Below are 17,940 nucleotides of genomic sequence, written 5' to 3' on the forward strand. Positions count from 1 at the left end.
AACTAGCTCTGCACCATACAGGCAAAGTTTAAAAAAAATATTTTATTCACTATTACAATGTGTATCCAGTTTAACATGAAACATATTGTGAAAGGGTCTCTTTTAAAAGAGGAGAGCGGGACAAGGCTGTTTTTTGTGTGTACCACTGGGCAAAAAAATAAAAACTAACAAGTGAGTAGCTCCATAGAATATAATGAGTCAGTGTGCTGTCGGTGAGAAGGCTACAGACCATACATGTAGAAATTTAATGCCAGTCACACAAACCAGAAGCCACACGTTTTTCAATAAGAAAAAAAAACATTTAATTTTAAAACATCCACATATTTGTTACAAACGTTTCCACTGGTCCAATTCTACAACAAATTAACCATATGATTGTTAAAACTATTTACAACATTTCAGTCTGCGAGCTGATGCTTTATTACTCGGCTATATAAATACAGTACTCAGACAACACACAATAGGCCACGTTTTCACGGTTGGAAAAAGCGAGGGAGGGACAAGCATTCTTTTCTGTGGTCACGGATCACTTTTATTATATTCACTATATCGCAGCTATATACAGCCTGCAGCTCTTGTGGGTATAACTCCCAGTAGCAGCCTCAGGATATGCAGAGAGTTGCACCTTCACAACATTTGGAGAGCCGTGGATGGAAATGCATGTTTTACCATCTAAACTAAAAGTAAAGCTACTAGTTTAATAAAATTAGTGGTACCACTGTAGCCCAGGAACAACCGGTCAGAGCTCAACTTTCATGTCTAAAACTGCGAGGTGACTGTTTGCTATGGGAAACAAGGCCAGTTTTCTACTAGACAGTACTGATCAATGTATTCATTTTAAGGGGCAATGAACCAAATATGCTGAGGCCAAATAATCCCGATGCATTGTGAAACACTGTCTGATTTCATGTGCCTGCATGGAGATAGATTACATATATCATGACATCAGATGGTGCGTCACAATGTACCCAATTGTACTACAAGTAAGGTATATAAATGCAAATTGCCTAACAGAGGTTATTAATCCAAGGCCGACTTAAAGGGAACCGGTCATGTGCAAAAAAAAAAAAAAATGCAGATATGGGTTAAATCTGCAGGTTAATAGCGTTCTGAACCTATCACCTGTGCTTAGAGCCCTGCTGTGTTTTCTCATTTGACAGGATCCTTTTAAATCTTTAAATTATCCTGAAGATATCAGCTCTATACAAGGGATATTAATAAACATGTATGAGGGTCGTGCTGCTGATTTATAGCCCTTGCAGTGGCATCCACAAGTGCCCGTAGATGCCTGTTGAGCTGATAGCCATGCTGGATGAATACCTACAAGGGATTTTACCATTCAGAACATTCATGGCATATCAATTCCATGTGACGTAGAAGTCTATCTGCCAAGGTCAGACCACTGGGGCCCCCCACAGATCCTAAAAGTGGTAGCTATGCCCATGTGTGCAGCTACTATTCATTGAAAGCTAGGGTGAAATTAAAACAGCCAGATATGCTGAAATGTCTACTGCAAGTGGAAAGCAATGCGTGAAAACTAGTGATGAGCGACCGTGCTCGGATACTGTGTTATGTGAGCATGGTTGAGTGCTGAGTGTTTTTGGCGTGCTTGGAAAATATGTTCAAGTCCCCACTGTTGCTTGTCTCGCGGCTTTTAGACAGCGCCAGCAACACATTCAGGGGTTGCCTGTTACCAGCCATAGTGGTCAACCATGCACAGTGCTTACAAATTCTTTCCAATAGAGCTTGTAAGTGCTACTTTAACAATGGCCTGGATCATTGTTAAGCATCTTTGCCTGCCTCTCTGGCCAACTTCAGTACCACTGCGCTCGGCTCGTCCAATGCACCAGAGAACCTGCGGCACAACAATGCGGCCGGTCCAAACCGTCAGTCAAGCAGGAGTGCCCCAGACAATATGAGAAAACCTTTTGGTTGATATGCCATATATTTTACCCCATGAGTGTTGATGCCATACTGGAAACCTATAAGAAGTGTTCATCTGACGCACACAATACTTTTAAGTATAGGTTTTCATTTATACACTAGACTTGCTGTTAAATAGGTTACACCGGACCACAGTGTTTTGTGGCTGCATGTTTTAGGATGAGGCTGAATACGCAGAAGCTGCCATAGCTGTACAAGCAGGCCTCGATAAAAGACTATAAACACTTTGCGACTCATTGTTAGGGTATGTGCACACGTTGCAGAAAATTTCTGCTCAAAAACCTGAATCCCTTCCCAGAAACCGCACCTATTTTTCCGCAGCGGTTTTTGAGCGTTTTTTTTTGCGCGGTTTTGATGCGTTTTTTTCCGCAGCGGTTTCAAACCGCATGGAAGAAGCCAAAACCGTGGAAAAATCCACAAAATTAATTAGCATGCTGCGGTTTTTTACCGCGATGCGGTTTTTTCGCGGTAAAAAACGCATCAATGTGCACAAAAAGTGCAAAATGCATAGAAATGACTGGGAAGCTTATTTTTAGCGGTTTTATAGTGAAAACCGCGGTAAAAACCGCTAAAAAAACGCCGTGTGTGAACACAGCCTAATAGTTGAAAACACTTTTCCAATTAGATCAGAGGTTTTCGAATGATCATGGACCCTACTGCCCTCTAGTGGTCCAAAATAAAAAAAAAAATCTAAGTGACAGGTCCAAATAAAGTTAGGTAGCGTAATTAGATTCATTTAACAAAGGGTTTCTTCACAGAAGCAGGAACAAAAATACTTAAAGCCGATGAGAACTGTACAAGCATATTCAACAGCAGTCAATAAAAAAATAGATATATCACAGCTCACGAACATATACATATCTGTCACCAGATTTGTATACAAAAGTGGGAAAAATAGTAGACATGAAAACAAGTTTTACTTGGACTTCCTCCGTTTGGGTTGAGGGGGGCTGGCTCCTGATTCTGAAAGAAACACAAAAACAAAGAAATAACTGGTTACTAAGAGCAACGGGTAGAGAACTTCCGCCAGAAGACGATCACTGTGGACTTGTGAGTCAAATAAATCCACTGTTGTGGCATCATGTTCGTTAGGAGATTACTGTACAGCTGAGCACTACTAGGCTACATAATTAGTCCTGGTTCACAGTGACCCCACTCATCTGTTTGGGTGAAACACGCTGTCTGGGAATCCAAGTGGGTAGATCACAATAGGAGATGGGTGCTGGTCTGATATCTGCTCCAGTAGTGGCCATGTTCTGGGCAAGCCGTTATGCTCTATACATTGCCAGACTAGATATGGGATGGTGCATGCAGAAGCAAGGTGTTCCACCACTCCGATCTGAAATTGATCACCTATTCTACTAATGAATAGGTCATCAATATGGAAATCTTGGACAACTCCTTTAAGCTGGGAGCACACAGTGCATTTTTGTGTTGTTTTTTCCGGGTAGAAATGAGCCAAAAACGCTATGGAATCCTTATACAAGCTAATTCAATGACAATTCAGAAGTGTTGTGCACATGATCAGTAAATTTCCTTTGAGCATTTGCAGTGCATTTTTTTCTGCAGCATGCCAATTCTTTGTGCATTTCTGCAGCATTTTTCACACATTGACTTCAACTGAGTCAGTCAAATCTGCAGCAAAGATGCAGGTATAAAAATGTTTGCAGTTTTGCTGAGTTTTTGCAAACTTCCTATGGGGTTTCCCACTCCATCATCTGTGTGACAGCGTAGGAAACACCTACGTGGAGGTTTTTATCAGCAGTAATGCTACTGCTGATAAGACCGTTGATCAGAGAGCTGCGGGGTCACACTGTCATATTGCAGCTGTGACCCTTAGCGATGACCCTTGGTAAAACGCTTACCGCAGGTCAGCAGGCGTGGGCTCATGAGACTACTGCTCCCATCAGGCTCCGTCTGCTGTCAAATAATTACGGTACATACATATTCAAATAAAAGTAAAAAGAAACCCATTATACTCACCTTAACACCCAATCCCCGATGCCCTCGTCTTAGAAAAAAAAATCAAAAATAATATACCATCATATACTCATCTGTCTGCCATAGTCCACAAAATCCTGAGTGTCCCACAGCAATCTGTCGTATAGAACAGTCACATTGGGAGATGTGACGGCTCTACCCGGCCGCCGGAGATACACTGCAGGAGCGATTACCTCCTGTCAGTGTATCACTGAGCTGCCGTGACAGAGTTCACCGGAGTTCATCAGCTGATCAGCTCCGGTGCTCTCACGGCACCGCTGCGTGAGAACTTTCTCAAGGCAGCTCAGTGCTTTACACTGCGGGAGCGATTACCTCCTTTCAGTGTATAGCCAGCTGTCTTTGACAGCAGTCACATCAGTGATCGCTGTGGGACATTATGGATCTTCTCCGCAGACAGGTGAGGAATATGGTGGTTTATTATTTTATTACTGTTGCAGGAGAAGTTGGCGGCAGTGGATTGGGCGTTCGGTGAGTATGGTTTAATTTAGATTCAATAAAGGAGTCTGTCATTATTTCAAATAAAGTACTTTATTTTCTGTGTGTTTTTTATGCAATATCACTATGGGGTTACTAATGGATAGGTATCTTATAGACGCCTCTCCATTATTAACCTGTGGGCTTGAGGTCACCTGACAATACAAAAAGTTCACATCACCCTCACAAATATGAACCCCAATTGCCACCGCTAAAGGGCATGTCTGAAGAGAGAGACTAATCGCCAGATTTGGCGCATCTTATAGATGCGCCTTTTCTGGGGTGGCTGAGAGCTGATGTTTTTAGTCTGGGAGGGGGCCAATATCCATGGTCCCTTCCTAGCTATTAATATCAACCTGCAGCAGTCTGCCTAGCCTTTGCTGGTTAAGATTTTACATAGGAACCCATTGTCAAATTTTTTCTGGGTTCCCACTGTAAACTAGCCAGTAAAGGCTAAGAAAACAGCTGTGAGCTGATATTAATAGCCTGGGAACTTTTATGGCTATTGGCTCCTTCCCAGAATACTAACATCAGCCCTCAGCTGTCGGCTTTCCCTCTGCTGGTTGTTTAAATTACGCTAGAGCCCAAGCAATTTTTTTTTCTTTCAAATTAACAGTTGCTGTTTGGTTACAGCCTACGTACATTCCTTCTGTTAATGCTCCTACATAAGCTGGTGACAGTGTGTGTAAGTTTGTGTGTGTTTGTGCTTACTTATTGGCTTAGTAATGAGGGTATTGGGCTGACACCTTTTTATTACTAAGCCTAGGGCTTGGTGTCAATGACAGCTGCTGACACCAAGCCCTAATCCCATTACCCTGATGCCACTGTATTAGCATGAAAAAGGTAGTGCTGAACCAAGAAATTACATCACAAAACTTTTTTTTTTAAATATCTTTATTTGGATCAAAAAAGACTTAACGACTACAAAAAATGCATACAGAAACACACGTTTTTGTTGCAGTGTTTTTCCAGCCAAGAGATGCAGAAACTTTGCAGAAATTTCAGCAAGCAAATACTCAACGTGCGCACATAGCCTTAATGTACTGGACGAAGGAAACCCATTGATGCCTCCACACTGTAAAAGCCACCGATTATATACCACCTTTTATACATGCTGGATTCACAACTGCTCAGTAATATGTATCTGCTGAAAATTTTGGCTGCTTTCCCTCACCTTTCACTGAGCTGGAACGTGCTGAACGCTTTCGCTGTCCACTTTCCACCGATTATACACCACCTTTTATACATGTTGGACTCACAACCACTCAGTCATATGTATCTGCTGTAAATTATTTGGTAACTTTCCCTCACCTTTCACTGAGCTGGAAGCAGAGCATGGACGTGCTGAACGCTTTCGCTGTCCACTTTCCATGCTATCTTGAGGCATGGGAAACTCCTCTGCTCTTGAATTTCTTCGGCTTGGAGGTCGCGATTGCTCAGCTGGTTCACTATAGAGGAAAAATGATGCAATACATCTTAGGAACCTGAGATCTGAAAGCCTTGAATTAGTCGTTTTATACACTATCACATGTGTGTATCACCGTGCGTGGTCTAACCGGAAAGGTTGGACAGATTTTACCACTAATAATGGCACTATGAGGAAATCACAAGTCACAAGGTGATTTAAACGCCGATGTGGTGTACTGCAGACATCAGTGTAACATCTGCGTCTCTTACTATACTAGCAACCCCATACATCAGTCTATACTAAACCTCTCCATGGTGGCAGAGATGTACACTATCATAAATGTAAGCACGCTATGAAGAAGGAATACAAGCATAGAAAATGCTATGAAAGAGGGAGCATACAAGCAGTAGGCACATTGCTCTAGGAGACCTGGAAACATTAGGGTTCTGCATACATCCATTAATAGAATGATCATCACATGCTTAATCTCAACATAACCACTTGTTACAGAAAATCTCAATACAATCAGCAAAAGTGTTAACTAAGCCATCTGGGAAGGTCTAACAATTCAGAAGCCCACAATGGACAGCAGGAGCATAACTATAGTAGATGCATGGGTTGCAATCATACCCGGGCCCAGGAGGTGGCTTTTCGGCCATAAGAAGACTATTGCTATTAATGACCTGTGATCGTTGGGGGGCCCTGTTGCAGATTTTGCATCAGGGAACAAGAGCTTCAAGTTACGCCACTGTGACGGCCCTACTAATCTACACAAGCAGCTTCAAAGACCCTGAACTTGCCTCCCTCCAAAGACCACAGGTCACTACTGCGAAGAAAAACCCCCATCCCCAGTCCTACTTGGTGCCGCAGCCGCTCTTAATTTAAAGCAATCTTCATTGATTTCTATAGGAGTCCTGGATACATAGACATTTATAGCATAAGATAAGAATATCACTTTGCAGAATAAGTCACAAGCAAGGTGCACTCACCTTTCCACTGTATCCTGTGACTCTGGATCTAAAAAAATAAAATAAAAAAAATAATATATTTTATGCTTCACACACACCGCTGTCACAAAACCGTTCTGTTGATGATCACTGCGCAGACTACATGTAACTTAAGCACGATTTCCTCGCTTTCACACCTGCTGTGGATGGCAAAGAAATATGGCTGGGGGAAGGAATATGAATGGAGACTGCCCCAGACAATATGAAGAAGAAAACTTACTACATTTCGATAACATCTGTTTAGATGCCTGTGCAAAGATGGATAAGCGGCTGCCAGCCAATGCCAACACCGCTCACGACAGAGAGGTACAAAAAGATACGGTCTGAAAACGCCCACTCTTTCATGATGGTTTTCATTCATGACGCCCAATGTCTGTTTGAAACAGCACCTTCATGGCACGGAAAAGCGTAACAGGACGACATCTTACCTAAGACATCTGGAACAGTTTGCTTGTCACTGACTGCTCCTTCCTCCTGCCCAGTGTTTTCAGAAGGGGCTTTGTCAAGGGAAGGTTAACAAAGAGAAGAAAGGTATTGAAAGCAGAGAAGCCACAAAATGGACTTTCATCAATATCCAAAAACAAGAACACGAGGGTCATGTCCACTCAACAGACGTCAACCAAAGGTAGCATGGCGAGTACCCGATACAGAGGAAACAGGGAGGAGGGTGCAGCCGTGCTGTGATTTTAGAGTTATCAGGATGGAAGAGTCTTTGCCTTTATAATTAGACTTTAAGGAAGGAAGGAGAAATAAGAGGAGAACACAAGGCAGTGGATGTAGACAAAGCTTCTAACCAAAAATATGGGTCATCATGTTGAGAAATCTCAGTTCACTGGTCTTGACACTGAACAGGTCTGAGTGGCAACTAAATGGTCCAACAATAGGCAGGTGTCTTACCATCTACAGTCACTATAGAAACATCAGTGTAAAATCCTGTATCACATAAAATATGTCATTAGTCAACTACTATATATTCCCTTCCGGTATACACGACATCTTGCCTCTTATTTTAGCTCAGTGATAATATCGTCAACATCTAGATCTATGATAACGAGGGTCTCATAATAAACCTTGATCACCAAAACATAGCATAAAGGGGAGGCCTCATGGAGACAATGCCTTTTCACAAAGAAGTCAACAGTGTGATTGGTGAATAAGTTGCTTGGTCAGCCATGTTTTTCTGCTAAAGGAGAACTGCAGCATTACATGGCCATTTAACAGAATGGAAGTCAACGTAATGTTTTGAAATGCTAGGTCCACAAGAGCAGCTCTTTGTGCTGGCACATTAAGAAAAATTTCAAGCAGGGGCCCCTATATGACATGCATTTGCTGTTACAGGAAAAAAAAACCCCTTTAATTGATACATGTTTAATGCAAAGGGCCCCACAAATAAATAGTATAAAAACCAGACACCAGCACAAGCTCAGTAAGACGTTTGAATAAAGACTGGTAAGAATGGATAGAGAATTCAGGTTGACGTCCGATCTCCCCCGACTTGGCAGAGTGCGCCTATGAGCTCTATAATAAAGCTGCCATCAGAATCCTCTAGCAGTGACTTGAGGCCTCTTTCACACTTCAGTTTTTTATGTCAGTCGAAATCCGCCCTTTTTTGAAGAAAAACAGATTTTTTTTTTTTGCGGAATCCGTTTTCTTCTCATAGACTTGCATTAGAGGCAGATTGTGACGGATGGTCGTCCGTTGCATCTGTTATTTGACGGATCTGTAGGTATTTCAGCGTCCATCGTGTGTAGTAGACGGTCATAGTAACGTTTTTTGTCTGCGGCGGACCCGCTTGTTTAAACTGAGCATGGCCGGGAAATCTGCTATTCATGTAATTTAATTCTAGCCCAGCCAAAAAATCTCTCTCTCTCTCTCTCCTTTTTTCACACTTTCACGGTTTGGGACTGACCTCAAAAGACTGAAGTGTGAAAGAGGTAACTGCACGCAGAACAAAAGGCTGAAACTCCACTATTGACATTCAAATGTGCTAGTTCTTCTGTTGAAGAACAGTCTGGAGGCCCCATACACATTAGACTGATAGTATTGTCCTATTAATAGGGGAGCCATTATTTTAGGAAGACCCATTTAATTGTATAATCAAACTAATAACAAAATCTTATGTATTGTGGAATTAAATGTTAGGGTTACTATTTTTCAACACACTTTCTGTCAGGGCTGTGGAGTCGGAGTCGGAGTCGTGGAGTCGGAGTCGGTGCTCATTTTGGTGGAGTCGGAGTCGGTATAAAATGGACCGACTCCGACTCCTAAAATATATAATAAATTGGGCACAGTAATTCAATGCAGGATGTGCTGAATATTTTTTCATAGGAGTTTGGGAAAGTTATGAAATGTCCTATAAATGGCTGTTATATTCCTGATCTAAGGCTACATTCACACACAGCGTTTTTCCTGTGTTTTTTGAGGATACGTTTTTCAGCTGCAAAAGCTGATCATCTTTTTAAAAAACTGCATCACCTGAAAGGTTTTTGAGCTCATAGATAATGTTTTCAATAGCAAAAGCAGATTAGAAATCTGCTCTATCTATCCATTTATCCATATCTGTCTATCCATATCGTATCTGTACCAAAAAGAATGAAAACCGGGTAGTACACCAATATATATTCTGTTCTATCTAAACATCTTGATTATTGGATCATAAAAATGATTAAATGTCTGAGGTTCACATTGTACTACAATACATTTTTCACTTAAATATAAGCAATATGTGTGGGAGTCGGAGTCGTGGAGTCGGTGTAAGGGAAATTGAGGAGTCGGAGTCGCAGGTTTGGCCTACCGACTCCACAGCCCTGCTTTCTGTAGTAATTTCCCATGATCTTTAAGATATCTACCTGCTGTCATTTACCCTTATTATTCTTCAGTCCCAGTCTTGTGATGGACATACAGTGGGTACAGAAAGTATTAAGACCCCTTTAAATTTTTCACTCTTTGGTAAATTCAAAAAAGTTCATTTTTTTTTCTCATTAATGTACACTCTGCACCCCATCTTGACGGGAAAAAAAACAAACAAATGTAGAAATTTTTGCAAATTTATTAAAAAAGAAAAACTGAAATATCACATGGATATAAGTATTCAGACCCTTTGCTCAGACACTCATATTTAAGTCACATGCTGTCCATTTCCTTGTGATCCTCCTTGAGATGGTCCTACTCCTTCATTGGAGTCCAGCTGCGTTTAATTAAACTGATAGGACTTGATTTCTAAAGGCACACACCTGTCTATATAAGACCTCACAGCTCACAGTAAATGTCAGACCAAATGAGAATCATGAGGTCAAAGGAACTGGCCAAGGATTTCAGAGACAGAATTGTGGCAAGGCACACACCTGGTCAAGGTTACAAAAGTGTTTCTGCAGTACTTATGGTTCCCAAGAACACAGTGGCCTTCATAATCCTTAAATGGAAGAAGTTTGGGACCACCAGAAGTCTTCCTAGACCTGGCCATCCAGCCAAACTGAGCAATCATGGGAGAAGAGCCCTGGTGAGAAAGGGAAACAAGAAACCCAAGATCACTGTGGCTGAGCGCCACAGATGCAGTAGGGAGATGGGAGAAAGTTCAACCAAGTGAACTATCACTGCAGCCCTCCACCATTTGGGCCTTTATGGCAGAGTGGCCCAACGGAAGCCTCTCCTCAATGCAAGACATATGAAATCCCATAGAGTTTGCTAAAAAACACATGCAGGACTCCCAGACTATGAGAAATAAGATTCTCTGGTCCGATGAGATGAAGGGTGCTTCTTTTTTATTATTACTAGCTTGGCTCGTGCGAAATTTTTGCACATTGGTCGTCGGGGGCGCAGGCAATTTCAGAAAACGCAAACTGGTCAAATGTAAATGAATTTCATGAGATGATGAACACAGACAGCTATTTATATACCGTATATACTCGAGTATAAGCCGACCCGAGTATAAGCCGACCCCCCTAATTTTGCCACAAAAAACTGGGAAAACTTATTGACTCGAGTATAAGCCTAGGGTGGGAAATGCTCCATAGATTATTCCCCCATATACTGCCCCCATTAGAAGCTCCATATTGTTCCCCCATATGCTGCCCCCATTAGAAGCTCCATATTGTTCCCCCATATACTGCCCCCATTAGAAGCTCCATATTGTTCCCCCACATACTGCCCCCATTAGAAGCTCCATATTGTTCCCCCATATGCTGCCCCCATTAGAAGCTCCATATTGTTCCCCCATATACTGCCCCCATTAGAAGCTCCATATTGTTCCCCCATATACTGCCCCCATTAGAAGCTCCATATTGTTCCCCCATATACTGCCCCCATTAGAAGCTCCATATTGTTCCCCCATATACTGCCCCCATTAGAAGCTCCATATTGTTCCCCCATATACTGCCCCCATTAGAAGCTCCTTAAGATTATTTCCCCATGTGCTGCCCCCATTAGAAGCTCCTTAAGATTATTTCCCCATGTGCTGCCGCTGCTGCAGCATGTAAAAATAAAAAAAATGACATACTCACCTCTCCGTCGCTGGGTGTCAGATACTCACCTGTCCTGCGTCCATGGCTGCTCACCGCTATCTGCTACGTCATCAGTCAGTGACGTCCAGACTGCAGGGAGCGCGGCGCGCACTAACCACGTCACCGCGCCCTCTGCTGTCTGAAGTCACTGACCGATGACAGACACAGACAGCAGCAAGCAGCCATGGACGCAGGACAGGTGAGTATCGCTATACTTACCCGTCCTGACGCTGTGTCTTGAGCCCCCAGCTTCTCCCCGTGCTCTCTCTTCCTGCCTTCAGTGGTCACGTGGTGCCGCTCATTAAAACTCATGATATGCGCATATTCATGAGTTTTAATGAGCGGCACCACGTGACCGCTGAAGGCAGGAAGAGAGAGCACGGGGAGAAGCTGGGGGCTCAAGACACAGCGTCAGGACGGGTAAGTATGACCTGACACCCCCGCCCCCCTTCCCCCTCTGACCCCCGGTGTATATGACTCGAATATAAGCCGAGAGGGGGACTTTCAGCCAAAAAAAACGGGCTGAAAATCTCGGCGTATATACGGTATGCAAAAATCACAAGAGAAAAGGGGACCCAGACTCAGAGTACAAAAAAAGGTTATTTCTGTGTAAATATGGTAAATCAAAGTATTATATCTTACAATACCACCTATAATTTGTACTACTGAGAAACGGACCTTAGAAAAAATGGACAATCGGAAAATCCAACATGAAAACACAGAAAAAAAAAGCCGACCAACAGTCCAAAATTCAGAATAATATCAATTTTTATAAGTATAACAGGTTAAAAATAATGTAAAGGTCAAAATTGTAAAAAAAATCAATCAATATCTATATGCTACAAAACAGGGGTGCGCTTATACAGTTTGCATATAATAAGTAGATGTGGATTACATCTCAGTGTAAAAACCGTGTAAAATACAAAAAACAGGTGACGAAGGCAGCGTGCCGAAACGCGCATTGGGGAGGGCACCCATCCAGGAGACCAGGAGCACATTAAATTATTTTAAGTTACCTGATACTGTTATCATTATATAGTGTTTACCTGTTTTCATATATGTTTACTCCTGATCGCTTAATATATGATGTGGACACACCGACACCCAGTGGTGTCTTTTTGCACTTTACTATTTTATTGAGTATGTTTTTTCTTATATATGGTTTGTCACATGCACTATATACATAATTATTGCCCGAATTTGTGCACTATGCATATAGTATTTTTGACACTTCTTATATTTTACACTGGGATGTAATCCACATTACCTATTATATGCAAACTGGATAAGCGAGCCCCTTTTTTGTAGCATACAGATATTGATTTTTACTATTTTACAATTTTGACCTTACATTATTTTTCACCTGTTATACTAATAAAAATTTATATTATTCTGAATTTTGGACTGTTGGTCAGCTTTTTTTCTGTGTTTTCAGGTATTTATATATGTAGACTGGTAATACAATAAATTGTTTTGATAAGTAGAGGCCAAAAAAGTTTTCCGGTTGAGGTGCCACTTGCAGGTCATTGTGTCTTTCTGCAGGTTTATGAAAATAAATGTTTAACTGTATTTAGTGATAAAATCGTGAATGTGTGGTTTGTTTGACCGTTTTCGTGCTGAAGGGAGCAAGTTTACCTTTCAAATGGTGTATCGCGTGTGTGGGGCGAAGTGATTTGCAAATGAGTTGGTAGTGTGCTTTGGGGTACTGTGGTGCCACCTGCAGGTCATTTTTCCTTACTGCAGGTTTATGAGAATTAATGTTTAAACTGTATTTTGTAATCAAATCGTGGATGGTTGGTTTGACTATTTTCTTGCTGAAGGGGGCAAGTTTACCTTTCAAATGTTGTATCATTTGTGTGTGTGGGTGCAGTATGAATGGAGATCCAAAGGAATCACCGAAAAACAGTGTTTAGAAATAATAGATTTATATAGCACCAATGATTCCATGGTACTGTACATGAGAAGGGGTTACATGCAAAGTTATAGTTATTGTTTACAGTAATCAAATTTACGATGACAGACTGGTCCTTGCGGACTTACATTCTACGCGATAATGGGGAAGAGACAAAAGGTCGGGGGTGCAGCAGCTCAGGTGGTAGAGAGGCGGCTGAAAGGTTATTGCAAGCTGTAAGCTTTCCTGAAGAGATGGATTTTCAGGTTTCGTCTGAAGGATCCGAGTGTGGTGGATAATTGGACTTGTTGAGGCATGGAATTCCAGAGGATGGGGGATATTCTGGAGAGATCTTGGAGGTGGTAGTGTGAGGAACAAATAAGTGTGGAGGAGAGTAGGAGGCCTTGGGAGGATCGAAGATTACATGAGGGAAGATATTGGAACATTAGTTCAGAGATATAGGGAAGGGACAGGTTGTAGATGGCTTTGTAGGTCAGTGTTAGTAGTTTGAACTGGATTCCTTGGGGAATTGGGAGCCAGTGGAGGGATTTGCATAGGGGAGAAACAGGGGAGTAGCGAGGAGAGGTGGAATAGTTGGGCAGCAAAGTTGAGGACAGACTGGAGTGGTGCAAGAAAGTTGGCAGGGAGCGCACAGAGGAGGGTGCTGCAGTAATCAAGGCGGGAGATGAGGGCATGCACAAGAGTTTTAGTAGATTGAGGGCTCAGGAAGGGACGGATTCTGGAAATATTTTTGAGCTGGAGGCGACATGAGATGGCAAGAGATTGGACGTGTGGTTTGAAGGACAGGGCAGAGTCGAGAGTTAAGGCCCCATCTCACATAACGAGATCTTTAGCGAGATCGCTGAAACGTCACCGATTTTGTGACGCAACAGCGATCTCGCTACTTGTGACACACAGCGGCGACCGCGCTCCCCGCTGGATATTGCTGATCGTGCTCAAATGTCCTAGGCCATTTTTTGATTGTTGACGTCCTGCTGGCCAGCATGCATCGCTGTGTTTGACGCCGAAGAGCGACCTCATTAGCGACGCAGAACTCAGGCGTGAGTCGCCAGAATAGCTGCTGTGTGACAAGGTACCAACGACCGCCGAGGTCGTTATACGGATCGCAGTATCGTTGCTGCGTCATTGAAGAGATCTGCCTGTTTGACAGCTTACTAGCGACCATGTAGCGACGCAACAGCGATCCTTACCAGGTCGCATCGTTGTCGGGATCGCTGGTGCGTCGCTATGTGAAACGAGACCCTTACTCTGAGGCAGCGGATTTCAGGTGCGGGAGAGAGAGTGATGCCGTTTTCCATAAAAGATAGGTCGGGTAGGGGAGGTACTCGAGATGGAGGAAAGATGATGAGTTCAGTTTTCTCTACAATGAGTTTTAGGAAGTGAGAGGTGAAGAAGGAGGATATGGCTGATAGACATTCTGGGATTCTGGTCAGCAGAGAGGTGACATCTGAGCCAGAGAGGTAGATCTGAGTGTTGTTCGCATATAGGTGATACTGGATGCAATGGAACTTTATGAGTTGTCCTAGGCCAAGGGTATAGATGGAAAAAAGTAGGGGCCCCAGGACAGAGTCTTGAGGGACCCCAACAGAGAGAGGGCGGGATGAGGAGGAAGTGTGGGAGTGGGAGACGCTAAATGTGCGGTCGGAAAGGTATGAGGCAATCCAGGACAGAGCAAGGTCTTTGATGCCAAGGGAATAAAGAATTTGTAGCAGTAGGCGACTGTGTCGAAGGCAGAGGACAGGTCGAGAAAGAGGAGGAAGGAGAACTGTCTGTTAGCTTTGGCTGTGAGTAAAGGGCCTGTCACACTAAGCGATATCGCTAGCAATATCGCTGTAACATCACTGGTTATCGCTGATCGCGTGAGAACGTCCTGGGCCGTTTCTCGTCGTCAGCTTCCTGCTGGGGCTTCCTGCTGTGGAGACGAGCGACGCGTGGACGCGGGCGGGAGGACGTCAGGATCGCCTCGTCTGACTGGTAAGTAGCGACCCCTGCGATGTCGCTGGTGAGATCTGCCTGTGTGGCTGCTCACTAGCGACCACTTAGCGATGTACCAGCGATCCTTACCGCGTCATATCGCTGGTACATCGCTAAGTGTGACAGTACCTTAAGTCCAGGGCTGTGCAGTCGGAGTCGGTTCTCATTTTGGTGGAGTCGGCGTCGGTATAAAATGGACCGACTCCGACTCCTAAAATATATAATAAATTGGGTACAGTAGTTCAATGCAGAATATTTTTTCATAGGAATTTGGGAAAGTTATGAAATGTACTATAAATGTCTGTTCTATTCCTGATCTAAGGCTACATTCACACAAGAACAGGTTCTTGCTATTGTAACGGACAATGCTTCTAACATGATAAGTACAATTAAACTGATGAATGAGAGTAATGAACAGCTAGAAGAAAATTTAGGATTCAGTATGTTTGAGATGGAAGGCCACAGCGCTGTTCATGTAACTGAGGAACAAACTGATATTACAACAGAAGAACAGCAAAATTATACTTTAGAAATAGATGATTTTGTTGAAGGTGCTTCAAAACACTTTAATATTCATCACATGCACTGTGTTGCAGCTAGAATATAAGAGATAAGGCCCCGTTACACGTATCAATGTCCCAGCGATCCCACCAACGATCCGACGTGGATGGGATTGCTGGGACATTGTTAGCTGATCGCTGGTGAGCTGTCACATTGACAGCCCCCCAGCGATCAGGACCAGCGAGCAAGCTGGTTTCCAAGGTAAACAGAGGATATCTAAGAGCCGCTCAGCTCTTAGTTACCCGCTGTTTACCTTGGAAACCAGCGTTGCTGATCGCTGGTCTCTCGCTGCCACACGCAGCGATGCGCGCTGGCCAGCGGGAGACCAACGATCAAAAAATGGTCCAGGATGATGGAGCGCGATCAGCGATACCCAGCAGGGGGGCCGGTCGCTGATCCATGTCACACACAGCGATGTCGCTGACGAGATCGCTGTGGCGTCACAAAATCAGGGATCTCGCTGGCGATATCAGTGTGTGAGACGGGGCCCATAGTCTGCAAAAGGGACATGCTGGAAATCTGATTGGATAAGATTGGAAATTGGTTATTGCCGCCAGAACCCCTAAAATTGATTCCATCTTGAGGAGACGTGCAGGGAAAGGGGCAATTGTCGATCAAGCCACTCGGTGGGGCAGCACTTATTTAATGATTGAGCGATTGCTTGAACTAAAACCGTTTCTTATAGATATGACGAACCCTCAGGTAACCCTAAATGAAGGTCAATGGACACAGGTGGCTGAATTGAAGGAATTGCTTAATCACCCATTTACAGTGACTAAAAAATTACAAGCAGAGGATTTAACTCCTGGCATTTTCATAAGGGAGTGGAAGAACTTGCTATTTTGCCTGTCCAAAAGAGGAGGTTAAATCGCAGATGGCATTTCTGCTTCAATGAAACGGAGAGAGACACAGCTATTGGAAAATAAAATTTTTCTGATAGCTGGGCATAGCAGTTGGGTCAAGGTTAGTTTTTTTGAGGATGGGTGTGATGGTGAAGGCAGAGGAGAAGGTACCAGAAGATAGCGATAGGTTAAAGAGATGGAATAGGGCTGGAATGAGCGTGTTAGTGAGGTTGGGGAGCAGGTGGGAAGGTGATGAGGTGTGATTTGGAAAGGAGGTGAGTGAGCTCTTCTTCAGTGCTATTGGGAGAGGGAGGTTAATAGGGAAGGGTAGAGGTCTGGTATATAGAATGGTTGGGGGTGGTGAACAGTAAAGGTTTTCCTTGTTTGGTTGATCGTATTTATGAAGTAGGTGGCAAAGTCCTCGGCAGAGATGAGGGGAGATGGAGGTGGCAGTGGTGGGCGGAGAAGAGAGTTGAATGAGCTGAACAGTTGTTTTGGCTTGTAGGATAATGAGGATACAAGGTTCGTGAAATAGGTCTGTTTAGCAGAGGTGAGGGCTAATTTGAAGGCAAGTGTAGCTTGTTTGAAAGCAGTGAAGTCGTCTGGTAGGCAAGTTTTCTTCCAACAAGGCTCTGCGACCCTGGATGCTTGTCGAAGTTTTTTGGCGAGATTGTTGTGCCAGGGTTGCCTTTTGATTTGTCGCACTTTGCAATGCATGAGAGGGCGACTGAGTCTATGGCTGATGTAAGGGTGGCGTTCTAGAAAGCGGTGGCGCTGTCCGCGTCGTGGAGTGAAGATATGGACAGAAGTAATAAAAAAAAAAAAAAAAAAAAAAAAGTCTGTGAATGTCTAGGTGTGCAAGGTTTCTGCGAGGATGTGCTAGTGGCTGGACATGGGGGGCGGGTGAGGAGGAGAAGGTGTGTAGATGGTGGTCAGACAGGGGGAAGGGAGAGGTTGTGAGATTAGATAGGGAACAGAGGCAGGTGAAGATGAGGTCTAGGGTATGTCCATCTGTGTGGGTAGCTGTGGAGCTTCTAACTCAATACTGAGCAGAGAGTCTAAATACTTATGACCACGTGATATTTCATTTTTTCTTTAATAAATTTCCAAAAATTCCTACATTTGTTTTTTTTTCAGTCAAGATGGGGTGCAGTGTACATTAATGAGCAAAAAAAATTTAACTTTTTTTGGAATTTACCAAATGGCTGCATTGAAACAAAGAGCGAAAAATTTAAAGGGGTCTGAATAATTTCCGTACCCACTTTATAGGTGCACAGCTCATTACACTAAATGTACAGTCCTCTGAGCCATGTCTTTT

General features: G+C 43.3%; 1 protein-coding gene across 2 annotated transcripts in view; it reads right to left on the bottom strand.

Annotated features, from left to right (window-relative positions):
• Window positions 1–277: 277 nt before the first annotated feature.
• Window positions 278–17,940, bottom strand: part of NCOA6 (nuclear receptor coactivator 6) — an 83,987-nt gene continuing 66,324 nt past the window's right edge. The window contains exons 12-15 of one of the 2 annotated variants that reach the window (XM_073555416.1): window positions 7,263–7,331; window positions 6,817–6,844; window positions 5,731–5,867; window positions 278–2,907 (exon numbers count right to left, since the gene is read on the bottom strand). In XM_073555416.1, coding sequence (XP_073411517.1) covers window positions 2,861–2,907; window positions 5,731–5,867; window positions 6,817–6,844; window positions 7,263–7,331 — 281 coding nt within the window. In that variant the 3' untranslated portion in view covers window positions 278–2,860. The remainder of the gene's footprint in view (window positions 2,908–5,730; window positions 5,868–6,816; window positions 6,845–7,262; window positions 7,332–17,940) is intronic. The other variant, XM_073555417.1, reaches the window with a different exon arrangement.

The sequence above is a fragment of the Dendrobates tinctorius genome, unplaced genomic scaffold, assembly GCF_039654945.1.
Source record: "Dendrobates tinctorius isolate UK_male_01 unplaced genomic scaffold, ASM3965494v1 ptg000223l, whole genome shotgun sequence".
Taxonomy (NCBI): Eukaryota; Metazoa; Chordata; class Amphibia; order Anura; family Dendrobatidae; genus Dendrobates; species Dendrobates tinctorius.